The sequence below is a fragment of the Oratosquilla oratoria genome, chromosome 17, assembly GCF_046742065.1.
Source record: "Oratosquilla oratoria isolate Oo_2021 chromosome 17, ASM4674206v1, whole genome shotgun sequence".
In the NCBI taxonomy this organism is placed as follows: Eukaryota; Metazoa; Arthropoda; class Malacostraca; order Stomatopoda; family Squillidae; genus Oratosquilla; species Oratosquilla oratoria.
The window spans coordinates 31,553,853-31,571,513 of NC_134793.1; the positions used below are offsets into that span (position 1 = coordinate 31,553,853).

Here is a 17,661-nt window from a genome sequence, read left to right on the forward strand (position 1 = left end):
AACCTTAAACCTGGGGGGTACCAGACATGATAGTCAGTGCAATGATACTATATACTTACCATGAGAAAGCATAATGTGCATTCACTATATCCTACTAATTTACATTTTTAATTTGAAATAAAGAAGTACCTTTGTTCAGTAATTTAATATATCTAATAATTTCTCAGCAAGGTTTGTATCACTAATCCTTTTCATATATTTGCATTGTATTTGTATCTAATAGGGGTACGAAAAAAATGGGGGGGGTAATTAAGGGGGGCACTGAAAAAGGTTAAGAATCACTGGTCTAATGAATACAAAATTGAGATAGACCTTGGTCCATATCTCTTTCGTTTCATTATATTCTCCAACCGAGATAAGAGACCGTTTAAGATAAAAATAAACAGTCTATAGGGAACATGAGTGAGATCCATCACGGTCTTGGATCATGTGTTCGACTCGTGATCGATAGCTATTTTGTGTGTGTGAGATTCACTATGGTCTCGGATCACGTGTTGGACTCATGATCGACAGCTATTACCCTCCCGGAAGAGAGCTCAGAGCTCATATATGACCGATCCATGAGTAATGCTGTGACCTTACACGCACACACACACACATACAACTCCCCGCCCACGAGAGTTGGAGTAACGACTCGCAGCGCAGCGATACTGAAATTATTTCAGACCTGGGCGGGTTTCAAACTCGGACCGCCGTAGTGGCGGCCGCAAACGCTACCATTGTGCGTGTGTTGGAAGATGACATCACGTTTTGTGTAGTCAACTTTCCCTTTTCTTTGAGGTACGTTTGCGTATCTTGTCTGGGTCTTTGTGGTTCTAATGTTGTCCCGTAACTGTTGAAGGCGGTATCACACTGGGCTGTTTTATCTCCAATTGTTGGAGCAGATTTGCATCCCGTCGCTCTCGGGAAAGAATTTGATATGCTGGTGGAAAGTAATTTTCCTTCAGCATATCAAATTACATTCTATGTCAACTGTTAAGAGAACAAAATAGTTTACCAAAGTGATTACAAAGGCGGAGCATGCCGACAGGAGACCTTTTGCTCCATATCTAGCTCGGATACGAAAAAAAATCATAGTAATGATGAATTAATAAATGAATAAAATATAATAATGTAAATAACAAATAAAATACATAATTTTTTTCATTGACACCAGGTATAAAAACTGCACTTTGTCCCGTGTCAGGTACATCTGTACTTTCATCAATTGCCACATAAAATGCTACAAATTTAGCCATTTTTTCTCGAGTTGAGTGTTAAGATCTTTTTGATAATTCGTTAATTCTACCTGAAACTTTATTTCTTGAGAGGCTTATGTTTGCAAATACGTGACGTTTTTCGGGGGGAAATGTCTTCTGTGGCTAACAAAATATATTTCTTTATAGAGTTCCCCTCCGAAAAAGGCTTCATGGACACAGGTATTTCATATGCAATCCTATAACTTGCCCGAACTAGGCTCTCACTGGTTTGATGAACATGTTTAAATGCTGAATGTTGCTTTTTGAGTGACTGTTCTGACTCCCTAACTTTTCATTCACGCAATTTTCCACAATATTCATCATAATACGAAGTATGCGAGCTTGCGTAATAACTGTGAATTTTATGTTCCTTTGCCATAGCTACATCTTGTTTACAAATCAAATAAGTTGGTTTTTCATTCAGTTCAGCTATATATATATATATATATATATATATATATATATATATATATATATATATATATATATATATACATGATTCCCTACACCACACGATGTTCTTCGTCACCAGTTCTTTTCTTTGGAAACACGATGAAGGTGTTTAAAGGAATTTTGTATCAAATATATTGGATATACGTTACGCACTAACAGTCCAATTGACTCGAGGGACAAAACAAGACTAGTGCTCGTGCTCGAGGGCCCGGTGAGGCAAGAGCCTGCCGCATCACGATCACGTTTAATACGTACAGTAAAAAGTCGATGCGACGAAATTGTCATTGTTTAAAACATAATAGGTGTGGCTGACGTACAGAGAACCAACAGATTTATGAATATAAATGATAAATTTAAAAGACGAAAGGCCGGATTAATTAATCATATAAACATAAGGCAAGACTACTGTAAGATTGGAACAGCAAATGTGCTACGGGTCGCATATTGGAGTGTGACCGGCCGCATGTTTGACATCCCTACTTAAGTGATCTGCGTATGAGAAGGCACTGGTGACATGTTCAGGGTTTGGACTAGGGAAGTCGGATGTAAAGAGGTTGCACAGTGTTAGTGATGGCATTCTTCCTAGTGGGACGTCTTCCAGACATGGTTATCATTGTTGTCATTGTTGTTTTCATTATTGTTGTTCTTATTACTGGCGTCGTTGTTGTTTTTATTATTGTTGTTGTTGTAACTGTCAGTTTTTATTATCATTTTTGTGTCATCTCAATATTCAACGTAGCTGCTATCTCCCTTCGATGCCTAGTGTACACACGCGCGCACGCACACATATGCTACAGTTTGGTACTCTCGACGACGGCGACCATCTCTCAAGGGACGGTTCATTGTTTTCAAGTGACCTTTTCGACAACGCCCTTCAACGAAAATAAATTCTCTGCATCTCAGGCCAAGCCCCCTACTTTGAACAATGGCCTCCCTGCATCTCGGGTCAGCCACCTGCTCAGACACAAAAGATCTCTGCCGGCGCCTCTCCGCGTCGGACCAAACCTTCCAAATATTCCTGTTGCTAATATGGCAACAGCCTACTTATTCCATATTTGGCAACCCTTGTAAAATGTATATACTATGTTTCTGGCAATCCTCCGATTTTTACTGGAAGGGTTGCCGTATATATTGTAGACAGAACTAAGCCTGGCATATTTACGCCTACACTTGTTATTGTTGCTTTTGTAGTTTTCACTGTTAATATCATTATTGTTGTCTTTCTTATTGTTGTTGCTATTATTGTCACTGTTGTTATTCTTATTGCTGTTATCGGTGTTGTTTTTGTCGTCGTTGTTATCATTGTTGGTGTTATTGTTATCTTTATTGTTATTCTTGTCAATGTTGTTGTTACTGTCATTATTGTTGTTATCATTGTTAGTGTTGTCATTTTGTTGTTATTTGTTATCTTTATCGTTGTTGTTGTCATTGTCGTTATTGTCATTGCTCTTGTTCTGTTTGTTGTTGCTGCTGTCGTTTTGTTGTTCTTGTTTTTGTTATTGTTATTTGTTATTGTTATCGTTGTCGTTGATATTGATATTGTTTTGTTATTGTAATTATTGTTATTGTCATTGTTGTTATTGTTGTAAATATTGTTGTCATTGTTGCTGTCATTTGGTATTATTGTATTTGTTTTTATTGTTCTTGTCATTGCTGTCATTGTCGTTGTTGTTCTTGTTGTTGTCGCTATTGTTCTTATTAATGTTGTTGTTGGTTAATGTTGTTGTTCCTGTTGCCATAGTTGTTATTGTTATTCTTATTGTTGTTGCTGCTGTCGTCGTTGTTATTGTCCTTGTTGTTATTATCGTTATTATTATTGTTGTTATTGTTTTAGTTGTCACTGTTGTTACTGTTGTCATTGTCTTTGTTGATGCCGTTACTGTTGTTGTTATTTATTTATTTATTTGTGAGTGTGTGTGTGTGTGTGTGTGTGTGTGTGTGTGTGTGTGTGTGTGTGTGTGTGTGTGTGTGTGTGTGTGTGTGTGTGTGTGTGTGTGCAAATGTGTCTCGTTGCGTGACGAGTACTTAATGAAAAAAGCAGAAACGAGAAAGGAGACACGAGAAACAGAAGGCGAGAAGTGAAGCAAAAGAGGGAGTGAGGGAAATGGGACAAAGATGAGAAATGGCAGAATACGAAACAGGAAACGGGAAGATGTTCAGGAAGTAAGAGGAGGAGGAGGAGGAGATGGGTGAAGGTGGGTAGGTACGGAGGGTTGGTTTTTGGCGGTGCATCTATTTCGGCTGCTGGCACCCTGGCATAAGCATGGCTGCCCTAGTGCCAGGGAAGGTAGGGTACCACGCGGACGCTCCAATCTTCCGTACTAAGGTGAGTCGACTTCTCCATACAACTTGCAACTTAAAACACACAAACTGCAACAGCGCAACACTTAACACCCATCTCCTACTCCTCCCACTAGACTTGGTGACTTTGGGCTGCCTTTGTTATATTTGGGTTTTCTAACACCTCACATCTGCTCATTCTTATTAGATACCATTTAGCACGGCATATATTCTGTCGTTGCAAACGCCTTCACTTATTTTTATTTTATTTATTTATTTATTTTATTATTTTGTTTTATCTGAGGGACGGACCATGGCCTGAACTGAACCTTGGTACCTAGACTGAACTTCTGCTGAATGAATTCGTCTGATGTCTTCCACAAAACCGTGAATATTGACGATTTTTTCTTCATAATTTGCTACTTTGACGCATTTTGTCATAAATGATAAGCATTACCACAACTATTTACATGCACATTGCATGCGTACAGTATGATCATGTAAAAAACTGTAATATTGCTTACCGCTTATGACCCAACGCGTAAGGGTATCAAATGTTGGCGAAAAACCGTTAACGCTGACGGTTCTGAGGACGCGTTGGTTCAACATACGAGTATCATTAGCTGTGGGCTACAAATTTTATAACTCATAAAAGTTTATCGTCTGTCACAATGTTTGTATCATCTAGGTTGAAGATGTATAATGTATCTATCATGCATCACGTCAAAATTACATCACCCTACAGGCCTACACTGTTGCTAAACATCACCTAAAGATAATATAGTAGTTTCTGAAATGACAACATTAAATGTAGGAAGTGGATATTTAGATGTACAATATACACTAGGATATGAATAGGCTGTTATTAATCAATCACCGTTAATCATTTACAGCGTGATACCACTTTGTACACGAGCATATGGGTATGATACCTGGCACAACGGTCTAACAGTAGTTCTTAGCCTGGGGTACCTGTACCCCAAAAGGGTACGAAACCTTAATCCCCGGGGGCACGAGACATGATAGCCAGTGCAATGGTTCTGTATATTTACCATGAAAAAGCATAATGTGCATTCATTGTATCCTACTAATTGACATTTCTAATTTGAAATAAAAAAAGTACCTTTGTTCAATAATTGAATACAATAATTTCTCAGTCAGGTTTGTATCACTATAATATTTTTTATATGTTTACGTTGTATTTATATTGGATGGGGGTACGAGATTTTTTTTTTTTTTCTGAAATATCAAGGGGCACGGGCACTGAAAAAGGAGAACCACTGGTCTAACAGCAGTACCGATTCCAAGTACCGGGAACTGTACATAACCATACATGTTTTTCTGTAGTGTCGCTTCGGTTGCATTATATTCTGTCAGCAATTTCCAAAGCTTCCGTCCGTTGGGGACAATCTCGCATCCAAAAAGTGTTGTCAAAATTTGATATAAAGGAGAGATGAAAGGAAGGTTAGCAGAGCGAAGGGACCAAAGTCAGTATATTTTTTCTAAGTGGAGATTAGTCTCCAATCACTAAAGAATATTGTGTGGCTTTGGTCTGCAGAGACATCACTAAAGTCTCTAAGATATCGACTGTGTAGTAGATGGAGACAATCATCTCTGCACTGGTAGAGCTTACACAAAGAGAAACACCAAGCACGGGACTAAAATGCGTTCAGGAGGACCATTAGGCAAAATGTGAAAAGGAAGTCCAAAATACAAAATTGAACAGTAGTTTTTCGCCATAACGACTTCCACATTTCCCATCGAATTTTTCCTCGAGGGACTTTTGAGTCTCAAGACCATCAAGCCTGCCCAAAGAACCCCATTTTGTACAGAGTGGCATGTTTCCTTTTGTTCTAGATGCTGTCAGGTCGTGCCTGTTTCTTGGGGACAGGAAAACGTTGTTCCGGTTTATAACAAAGATGATAAATATTCTATGCACAACTATAGAGCAATCAGTTTGACGTTGGTTATAGATATAATGCTGGAATCATAGCTAATAATATCATGGATTATATCGAGAGGCATAATTTGATTCGCGAATCACAGCATGGGCTCATCAATTTGGAAAGGTCATGTATAACTAATCGTTTATCCTTTTTAACTAATGCCTACAAGGCGGCAGATAACAATGTTGGTTACGATGTTATTTACCTTACTTTAGCAAAGATTTCGACAAGGTGGCCCACCAGAGCCTGCGAAATAGAACCAAATCCCTTGGCAAAGGAGGAAAGATGTTCAAACGGCTTAGAACATGGTTTACTAACAGAAAACATCGGGTCACCATTAACGGTGCAAAATCCCAATTGGGTAGTGTTACTAGTGGAGTTCCCCAAGGCTCGGTTTTGGGTCGCTTATTTTTTATTATGTATATAAACGACTTGGACAATGGGATTAATAGTGATGTTAGTAAGTTTGCGGATGACATTAAAATAGGATGCCATATTGGGTCGAGGGAAGATAATGGGATGCTACAGGAGGATCTTAACAAACTGTTTGTATGGTCGGTGAAATGCCAAATGGACTTCAATATCCCAAAATGCAGTATGTTAAATGTAAGTTACACAACCAAGAAAACAGGTATAGCTTAGATAATACCATTTTAGAGAGAACAGAATATGAAAAACATTTGGGAGTGTTAGCGAGTCCTGAACTTATATCCATGAAACAGTGCGTTAGTGCCAGGAATAGAACTAAAAGTTATTAGGATTTATTGCTAAGACGGCTACAAACAAAAGCGCAGAGGCAATCATTATACTCTATCTGAAGATAAATCCATCCTTGACTATGCGTTTTTTTTTTTTTTTTTTTTTTGTCTCCATCTTATAGAATGGGTATTAATTCACTAAAATCAATACAGAGGAGATTGACCAAAATTGTACAAAGGGTTAGAAATTTACCTTACAAAGGCTCAGGCACCTAAATTTACACTTTCTGAAAAGGGCATTACATGTCAATATTCTGACACCAAACATGGACAGTACAAACCGGGTCCTACTGCTTAGCGTTGTTTTATTGTTTTTTTTTTCAAATCACTTGCACTGTAAACAAATTTCCTTGTCCATGTTACATCTGCCTAGAAACTTACTCAGCTAAGTACTGCTTGAAAATGTTCGAGAATTCTGAGATATTAAAAAAGAGTTGAGTTGAGCAAGACAGAGCAATTGGTGACCTCCGTGCTCAAGGGGCGTATGCGCAAAAAACAATCGATAAAATGTGTTTAAAGTCTATCAACAATTACACAATTAAGAAAACAACAAACGTAAAGGTATTTGGTATGAAAAGATAGCTTACGAGGAGACAAATTCTATGGTGTAAATGTTTATTTTTTTCTTTCAAAAGAGTTTTTTCCTTCAATGAAAAAATTAAAAAATCCAGGGGTAATTTTATATATGTAAATGTTTATCATCCCATTTTATTAATTTTTGGCACAGTCAAGTGTATTAAAACTAAAGATCCCTGAAAATTTCAGCTTAAAACTCTTATTGGTTCGTGTCTTATAAGTATTTTTGTGATGTAAATAATTATTATTATCAGCATGATCACCCATAATTCACTCGATATCCTTAATAAAACAAGAAAATAATGGTCCAAAAACAACAGGTTGGCACCCTTTAACTCGCCACGTGTGTGTACTGAGGCGGGGAGGCGTGAGAGACTCGGAGCGGCGCTGTGATTGGCCGAGCAGGCAGGCAGGACACTAGCCGGCACGGTGACTGGCTGGCTGCCTCAGCCAAGTACGCCTCTTGAGCATGGAGTTTGTATACATCATGGCTCGCTCGCCACAGCACGCGATTAAATGCCTTCAGTTAGAGGGACGTAAAGGTCCAATTCCAGTATTCTGCTTTCAAGACTAGACAGTGAGAGGGTTCCATCTACCGGATTCCGTTACTAGATCGAAAACGTTGTAGGTGGTGGTTACGCCCTTTGAGCACGGAAGTCCCCATTATTGCTAAGTCGCTTCGAGCACACGACAGAAATCCAGACAAAATTGCATTGTATTTCATTTGTGTCACAATATCAAAAGTAAATTCCTCACACACACTTCTTCACTTTACGGTTGAACATACAAAGAAAGAACAAAACATTCGCAAGACGACTCGGAGAACAGAAAGTACAAGTGAGCTAGGAAGGTGTGATGAAGGTTGCTCTTAGGAATTATAGGTACCTAATGGGCCGTATTCATAAAGAAAAGGATATGCTTATACTTGCAAAATATGAAGGAAATCCTTCTACTTGTATTCATAAAAAAAAATCAAGCAAAACCTTTTACTTGTCGAGCAAAAGCATAACCTTATAATCGCATAAAAGTAAATGGTTTTACATAAACAAGACCCTTTACTTCAAATAAAGAGCATATGCTTCAAGAAGGCTGAGTCTGGTCAGTAGCAGACTACAGTTAGAAGTGGAAGGTTGTTTTGTCCAACTCTCAGCACGATGGCAGAGTTTGTGGATGTGAGGCATGTTAAACATTACATGCCCCATTTACCTACACCTGATCGTGATTTTAAGATGTTATTCCGTTTTGAAGAACAAAATGTACAGTGGCTTGCGGACAGATTTTTAGGCACCAATGAAGAAACTCGGGGAGGCGCCTTGTCATCTGTCTGTAGAATGAAGATATGTTTGCGTTATCTCAGTGAGCCTAGCTATCAGAAAGGTATCGGTCAAGAACTTGGTGTTAGCCAAGCTACGGTATCACGGACTGTGAATGCAGTAGTTGATAGCATAATTGCTCATACGAATGAATGGATAAATGTTGAGACATTGTGACAAGTTGAAAAAGGTGGAAAAAGAGAGTCACGGGTCTCGTTCCTAGTTTATTCCTGACCGAAGAAACTACAAGCGAAACCGGTCAGGAATAAACTCGGAACGAGAATGGATAATTTTTTTTTTCTTATCTATATTGTATTTAGTAATTTTGCCATGCTTATAATGTTACCTGAAATAATGTAGGAGAGCAATCACCACATACCTCCACTCAGCAACCACCAATGCAATAGTAAACTCGTGTACGGGAAACAGGGACATCACATCAGAAATCTTACGAGTTACGACACGTTCAAACATGTAACTATGTAACCCGGCGCTCCCGAAACACGAGTCATTCTTTTACTTCTGCTTGGAGGATATCCTCCCAAGTATAAGGTAATCATTATGAATATGGAAAGAAGGATATGCTTATACTTCTACCTTTTGCTTGAGAGCATTACCTTATACTTCTACCTTATGCTTGCAAGGGTATCCTTCATTTTTATGAATACGGCCCAATATTTGTATCCATGAGAGGCTTTTTTTTTTTTTTTTTTTTTTTTTACCAGTTCACTTATATTATGATGACCTTAAACTTGTCATTAGTATCATCAATTAACCTCTGACGGCCAAACTGATTGGCGGAGAGGCAGCGACTGAGTGGTTGATGAAAGATGGCGCCTGGGGAGCGAGTGGCCAAATTCTCCCCATCAATGGCTCCTCCACGTGGTGTAGCCCCTAAGTGCCAGCGATGAGATGAGTAATTTCTTTGTAGCGGAATCGAAAAGGCTGCTGAGAGAGGTAGACAGATAGAGAAATAGAGAAAGACGTCCTCGTGGCAAAAAAAAAAAAACAAAAAAAAACAGAAGGATTATACAATCCCACACTCGCTCACAAATTGTTGAAAAGTTTGTTTTATTATTTCTGTTTTCTGTACATCTTTACTTTTCTCCCGCAGTCGCCAGAGAACGTCAGGAAGCTGTGCCGTTTTCTCACAAGTTCGCTAAGTGTCAACAACAGAGGTTCCTGGGTCTCTCGTAGGCGTCCAGCACAATGATGGCTGGGGGTGTATGTGCCCTATGCATGGGCCCAGCTAGTCAGCGCTGCGGCAAATGTCACGTGGTGTGCTATTGCTCCAGAGAACACCAGAAACAACACTGGAAGACGCACAAGAACGAATGCAGTCCGTACAGGTAAGGGCCCAGTCACACCAGGCTTACGGCCTGTTTCCGACCACCGGCGACCAGACTGATTTGTGCTGTTCCTCTGTTTATGAAAAAGAATTCAAGACAATGCAATTGGAATGAGTCTCACCCTCCTCCCCGTCATGAAGATGATCATGAAATAGCCTTGTACCAAGGTGGTCGGAAACAGGTGTGGCTGTCTTAATGGAAATAGGATGACTTTACTGTTAGGCTACATTCCTCCCAGCAAATAACCTATCACGGCGATTTCAGAGTAAACGACCGTAGTGGTCTTATATTGCACATCAATGTACGCAAAAACAAATTAATATGTATCTTTAGTGCATGAGCACAGCATTGAGCATGGCAGTGAAATTCGTGTAGGCCTACTTTAATAATGCATTTCCCCAGGACACATAATTACACTCACTGCTGCGGTCTTGATATATTTGCATAAAGTTTACTATATCAGTATTAGATATATTTTTCTGTTCTGAAAGCAAAGGCTTCACGACCCCCTATGCTCTTGAATTTCTTGTATCATCAGTGATGCACATAACTCGGGGGGGGGGGGTACCGATGCCATTTTATGGGAATTTTTCCACAAATTTGTGGGAGAAATTTGCTCACATGGGATGTTTTGTCAGCAAATTATATGTTGCAGTAAACTTATTTATATATATACTAATACCTTCTTTTGTGGGGAAAATGTGGAAATCCAGATCTCCTTGTGGGAATTTTGTGGAAAAATCTCACTCATTTGTGGGAACTGGCATGTATCATATATTTGTTTTCACTGCTGGGAAGGGCGAGAGACGTCGCATAACACGCTGTCGACGTCATTCCCAACGGTTTCACAGAGTAAAGGCATTATAGGCATCCACTCTTCTCATTCTAAACAGTTCTCGGTGGGACCGTTCGACTTGATCCAACTATGCTTTTTGTGGTTGCCTTTTTCCAATCAGCATGTTTAGAAAGATGTCTATGATAAATTTCCCTGTTCGCCATCATGGACGTGCCAGTTACCAATGTGTTCTGAGACTGTGCGCGAACAGCTTTGTATCATCTTTCGTACAGTACCTATTCGATATGGGTGACCCTGCAGAGCTTTCAATATCTATCTACCACGTCAAGAAGCAAATTCTCGGATAGGATACAAAACCAGGGTGACACAAAATGACGTAGTCACTGACTGCTCTTTATGTCTAGATCACTTGACTCGTCATGAAACCGATCATGGGTAAACGGAAATATTATACAATTACCTGGGGGCCCGTGGAGTTTCAAGTAGCTTATAAATTTATTTGTATTAATCAACCTTTATTTATTTCACACGTCGTAGGTGTATACTAGACCATTTTGCCTCATCCTTCCCTTTGGGAGGGGCAGTTATTATTAATCTATGGACCCTTATAATTTATCTATAGACCGCTTCTCATATATATATATATATATTATCAACCACAATGCACTTTAATTCTAAGCCATCTACATCGGACAAACCGTAGAGACATATGCAGAAATTGAAACGTGGTACGCCCGAGGACTCGAACCAACGCGGCGAGAATGTTACCAGTGCTGTATTGACTATTAGACCAATACACCGTCAAGAAAGATATAAGTTGAGCGCAACTTTTCTTATATATTTGTATGCTCGAGTACCCTGAACTGGAAACAATTGAAATCTACAGTCATATCTCCTGTTCTACAGAGTTCCTAATATCACCAGCTTGGCATAGTAGCATTTGAACGAGGCTTTTAATGGCTTTGCTGTTGTAACTATTATGGAATAAATCACTAGTTGCAGTGAACTCTTTCAAATCATCAAATCTGTCTGTCATGAATGCATATGGAATTTATTTAATTTTGTCTGTGCTTAGAGGTTCTAGGTGTATTCACCCTGATCTGGAATTGTCTTAACACCCAAATAACGATTTTCTTTTGTTTGCAGAGTCCTCGTGTCAGAGGTTCTGGGACGTTACCTAGAAGCTTCAAGAGATATTGAACCTGGTGAAGTCATACTAAAGGATACACCCTTGCTCCTAGGGCCCAAACAAGTCAGTGAGTTGTAGGATAAACATGAATGATGTTTCACATAGTTATATTCAAATATGTAAACAGATACAGCAGCATGATATATATTTTCTGCTGTTATAGATTATCTTACAAATTAAATATGTCTTACCTATTCATTATCAATACCTCAAACTGAACAGCTTGCAACTACTGAGGTCCATTGTAGCAGATTGCATTTTGAAATGTGTCTTTACTGTACTGATAAAAATTACACCTGAAAATAATGGCTCTTAATTAGGAAGCTCTCTATCTTACCCATCCATTATGAATATTTCAAATTTGAATGGTGAGCAACTAACGAGCTCATACTATTGTACTAGATTGCATTTCAAATGATATCTTTATTGTAATAAAAAAAAAAAAATAGTGGTTCTTAATATGGAGGCTATCACTTTCTTGACATACAATAATTAAAGAAATAACATCATCAGTATCTTAGATTTTGAAATAGTTATAATCATGTAATGGTAGAATAATCAGTATCACTAGTTCATGTGGCAAAAATACAAAAAATTTCTGTCTTCTCGTCGATGAACAACGATCAGTAGATTCATTATGATGTTAGTCTTACTACTAATGTCACAAGGCCTACCTGATTTTATACACTTCTTTCCTTTTTCTCTGATGAACCACCAACAGGTGACGGTTCCAGTTTGCCTCGGCTGCTTTACTCCTGTCGATGGATCATACACCTGCACTGACTGTGGCTGGCCCATGTGTAGTGCAGAGTGCCAAAGTATCACTCTCCACACGCCCGAGTGCCAAATGTCCACGTCTTACCGGGGCACCAAGGTACAAGTAACCAAGTTCCTGCAAGTGAATCAAATGTACGAGTGTATATCCCCTTTACGGTGCCTCTGGCTGAAGGACAAGGCTCCTGACAAGTGGAAGATGTTGATGGCCATGGAATCGCACCTGGAGGAACGCAAGAACACCGAAGTATACCTATTTAATCAGACCAATGTCGTGGAATTCATAAAGAACTACTTGAAGGTCCCTGACTTTTCAGAACAAGAGGTCCAGGAGGTGTGTGGTATCATCGATGTGAACGGTTTTGAAATTCCGGGACCAAATATGATTGGTCTTTACGGAAAGGCATGCATGCTGGAGCATACCTGTATCCCCAACACTTCTAGGACGTTTGATTCTCAAATGAACATTGTAGTTCGTGCTGCCGTCCCTATTCGCAAAGGACAGCACATAACGACGTCCTACACAGACCCCATGTGGGGCACAGCCAACCGCCAGATACATCTGAAGAACTCCAAGTATTTTGAGTGTTCCTGTCAACGGTGCCGTGACCCAACAGAAATGGGTACGCATCTTAGTAGTCTGCGGTGTGAGCTGTGTAAGGACGGCCTTCTTCAACTCCAAGGCCTGGGGAAAGAAAATGCAGAAGAACCGCAGAAATTATGGGTATGTTCCTCCTGTAAAACCTCCAAGCCTACAGGGGAAGTTGATGATTTGCTCAAGGAAATTGGTGAGCGTCTCGTGAATCTCCGTGGTTCACTGAAAGCATCAGAAGTATTCTTGAAAGATACGGCAAAGGTGCTAAGCGAGAACCACTATTACCGCACAGATGTGAAGCTCGCACTGGCCCAAATGTATGGTCATGCCGGAACAGAACTCAAGGATGTTGATCCAGACATTCTTGACCGGAAGGAGAAGCTGTGCAAAGAAGTTCTTGCCCTAGCTGATATATTTTGTCCAGGTACATAACAAAGGGTTCCTTCCCCTTTATAAGTGGAATGGCCAAATCAAAGCATACACTCACCCCACACCCATTCAAAAACCCACCGGTTATCCATCCTATCCTAGGCCTCCATGGATGAAAGGTTCCTGGACCCCATCACACCAATCAGGCCAGAGGCAATGCAGCATGACAGTAGGGCCCGGGTGCCAGAGTTGGTTCACCCCTATCGCTTCACCACATGATGACTCCTACCTTCATCTACTAAAGAAATATACAGAGCAGGCAAATTAAATTCATCGATGCCACATAACCCCCTCATCCATTTCCAACCACTCTCCGTTCACACTATCTTTCGTCTTCTTCTTTCCTTGCTCAAGAGACATTCTTGCCGCATCCAGCGCCCTTTACACCACCCCCCACCCCTTTCAATTCTCTCAATTCTCCCTTGGTTTTCCACACTTCTTCTGTCAGTCATTCCCTACTCATTTTCTCTGTGCTCAAACCATCTGAGCATTCTTAGCCCAACCCTTGTCAGCTCTCCTTCCTTCCCCAGCTCCTTGCTCCACACCTTCCACACTCCTCACTCTGTCATTCCTTGCAACCCCCTTCACACTCCTCAAACACACTTAGGCTCTTCCATTTTGCCTCCATCAAATTCCAAATATCTGCTTACAGGGACATGGGCTCAACCACACCTTCATATAGTCTTCTCTTTATGTTCATTCTCAGATATTTAACTTTCATGACACTTTTCATTACCTCCAGACACTCACTTGCCTCCCCCTCTACAATTCTTATCTGCTCACACTCCTCCCTTCTCCGCCACATGTGACTTCAAGCACTCAAAGCTCTTGACTTCCTCCAGCCTTTCTCCCTTTAAACTTACCTCCAACCTGCTGCCACTCTTAGTCCTTGTATGTTTCAACACCCGACTCTTAACCATATCCATTCCCTGCTTTCTTCCCTCAAACACACACCCATACTCTGCCACAAACTGCTTAATTTATCCTCAGACTCAACTACGTTTGCATTGTCATCCCCCATCAACAGCTAGTCCATCTCACACTTCTCTCAACTCTCATTAGCTCTAAATCCCTGCCCAGCACCTTCGTACCCACCTTTCATATGCCATTCATATGTTGAACAACCATGGTGACTTTACACAACCCTTGTGTGACAGTACTTATCCTAAAACTTTTCACTCTCCACTCCCCACCCTCACACAAGCTCTATCACTCACATAAAATAATATGACCACCCTGAACTGACCTCCTCCTTCCCACACATCTGCAACACATCCCACAATGCATCTCTGTCAACCTTGTCATAAACCCCCTCCAAACCCATAACACCCCAAAATACACCCTCATCCTTTGCCAAAAATATCTCTTATATTGGTCTCCTTTCTGCCAGTACCACCTTCACCTTCCCCAGCAGACCATTCACTGCCTTTGACTCAGGTCTCTTCCATCCCCCTCATCCCATACACCATTCCTGTGCACTGTGGCACTCCAGCCCTCAAACACAACCACTCTTCCTCCAGTCCTCTTTTATCTTTCACTACTTCCCATACTCATCTCATTTTTGCCTGGCATTTTTTATTTTTTATTTATTCAATATGCTTACCCTTAGTACCCCTCTGCCTCTTCTTTTTCTTCTCCTTTTACCCCACCTCCATTAACAATGTAGTGCCTACTCACCAGAACACTTTTATATCTATAAAATTTCAATACTCCTTTTAGACACCTCTATACAGTCCATTAATGGTCTCAGATACCCTCCCACCCACTACCCTTGCCAACATAATTATGCTCTTCTTTCTTCTTAAACACTGTGGTCACAATCATCATTTCCTTCACAATGCACATCTCTTACATTTGATCTCCACTACAGTTCCTTCGTTTCACCCCATACCTCCCTACCATTATCTTTTGGCTCACCGTTGACTCACATTTAGTTCTCACAATACCACTACTTTATATTATTTCCAAAAATCTATACACTTATTTAAATAAATCCAAAATGCTTCTCCAGACTTTGACAGGGTGACAATTCTTCATGTGGGCCATCCCAGGTTTATGATTCTTTGATTGCATAAGTTGATGATAATAAGCATAACCCTCATTCAACCTAACGTAATCTTTATTCCAACGTTGATATTCGGCATACTGGGATGACAATTCTTCAGGTGGGAACTCATGGGGTGACAATTCTTCAGGTGGGAACTCATGGTGTGACAATTCTTCATGTGGGTGTTCTGGGGTGACAATTCTTCATGTGACCCCAAACTTTAACTCGCCCTTTCCTTTATTAATATTTTTTTTTCATTCAATGCTAACATGTCTATCATTTTTCTCACAAACATATGACTAGTCTTTCCCATTTTACTCTCATGTATACTACACCCCTGTGCATTTAATGATCTAATCTCTAGAGTTCTGATTGGAGTTCTTTTCCTAGATCCTCCATTTTGTTCAGGTACTGCTCATAAAACATTTTGCGCCTCTCACCCCATTGCTTGTTTTTTCTGAGCCTAAGCCAATGTTTTTATGAATACATATGACACTACTTATGTTCTGTTCTTTAGGCCTGATACGTCTTCGAGGACTCCTTCAGTATGAGCTTCAAGCTTGCCTTCTTGAGCGTCATCGCAGACTTCCAAAGAAACAAAAGACGTCAGATAAAGCAAAAACCCTTCTGCAGGTAAGTCTTATTCCTTGTGCATCAGCTACTAATACTCAGTTAACTGGGCTACACCATGCTAGTTAGGAAAAAAGAAATGTGTACGCATGTATGCTATAAAGGCAAAACGAGGAACTATGTTCTCTTGGCTGGGGCATAATAACAGTACAAGAAAAATTGTAAGTATATTGAATAAATACATCTATAGACCGCCCTTGCAGAGAAGGGGGGTGTCAATACATTGGAAAACTGGTATGCCTGGGAAACTTTTGAAAATAAGAGTAACAATGATACTTCTGCATTATCTCACGAGCTTACCTTTACATTACTTACCTTTTTCTTGTCAAGAAAATAACATGTAACTGGTCAAATTTCTACTTTTCTCCTGAGGCTTGTGCACCCCCCCCCCCCAAAAAAAAAATCAATCAATCAATCAATCAATCACTTATGCCTCCCTAGGGGCGAACACCCATCAGGTTAAGAATCACTGTTGTACATATTTTAGGCAGCAGGGACTCGTAGTACAAAAATAAGTTGTTTGTACTTGCCATAAGCTTTATTGAAAGGAAATCATGTTTCAACTGTAAATATATTTTAACTTTCAGGATGCTTCTCAAGCTTTGAAGGATTCAAGCAAGATTCTAGTCCTTGAATCGCCACTTCAAGATGAGTACCAACTAGGTCTTGATGCTGACAGCACCTTGCAGCATGTGACTCAGATGCTCATGAAGTTTAAACATTGATGACACCTCTCTGGTCAAATTGCTAGAATGTACAAGTGTTATGAAATTGCAAAAAGATGGTAGTGGGCCTCAATGAGGCTTTTTTTTTAATAACTTTATTTATTAATTTACTTATTTTATTTATTAATTTTTTCAATGGAAGACATGGAAAAACAACATTATTTTCCAGCTACAAAGAGAACTTGTGATGTAAGGAAATGATCATGGTTGTGGCATGGATTGAGAGTGAAGGAAAAGGGAAGATGGGATACAAAAGAGTTCCAAGGGGAGAAAAGGTTTCTTGAACTTGTGCTGAAATATTGATACAGAAAATCTTTGGAGCAGTGTGATTGCCATTATGCTGTGTCATCTGACTACTGTGTGCTGAAAAAATATCCACTTTCTCAATAGGATTTGCAGCACCTCAAAACTATCCAAGTGGATATGACAGGCTCCACTCAAGAACCTGAAACCATACACACAAGATGTTTTATAACCTTGCAGTTTTTTGCAAAAAAAAACTGAACTAGATAATGAAATTCTAGCTCCAGTACCTTGTAGAAATAAAATTATATTTAATACTC

The 17,661-nt window shown here is 39.8% G+C and overlaps 1 protein-coding gene across 2 annotated transcripts; it reads left to right on the forward strand.

Moving 5' to 3' along the window:
- The first annotated feature begins 3,880 nt into the window (after positions 1 to 3,880).
- Positions 3,881 to 17,661, forward strand: LOC143034586 (SET domain-containing protein SmydA-8-like). Of its 2 annotated transcripts, none has more exons than XM_076200865.1 (6): positions 3,881 to 4,017; positions 9,679 to 9,913; positions 11,856 to 11,961; positions 12,620 to 13,691; positions 16,261 to 16,376; positions 16,961 to 17,661. In XM_076200865.1, exons 2-6 carry the CDS (start codon positions 9,774 to 9,776, stop codon positions 17,096 to 17,098), a joined length of 1,572 nt encoding a protein of 523 aa, XP_076056980.1. In that variant the 5' UTR covers positions 3,881 to 4,017; positions 9,679 to 9,773; the 3' UTR covers positions 17,099 to 17,661. The 2 variants fall into 2 exon arrangements, with proteins under 2 accessions (XP_076056980.1, XP_076056981.1); XM_076200866.1 differs by lacking the exon at positions 3,881 to 4,017 and adding an exon at positions 4,286 to 4,358.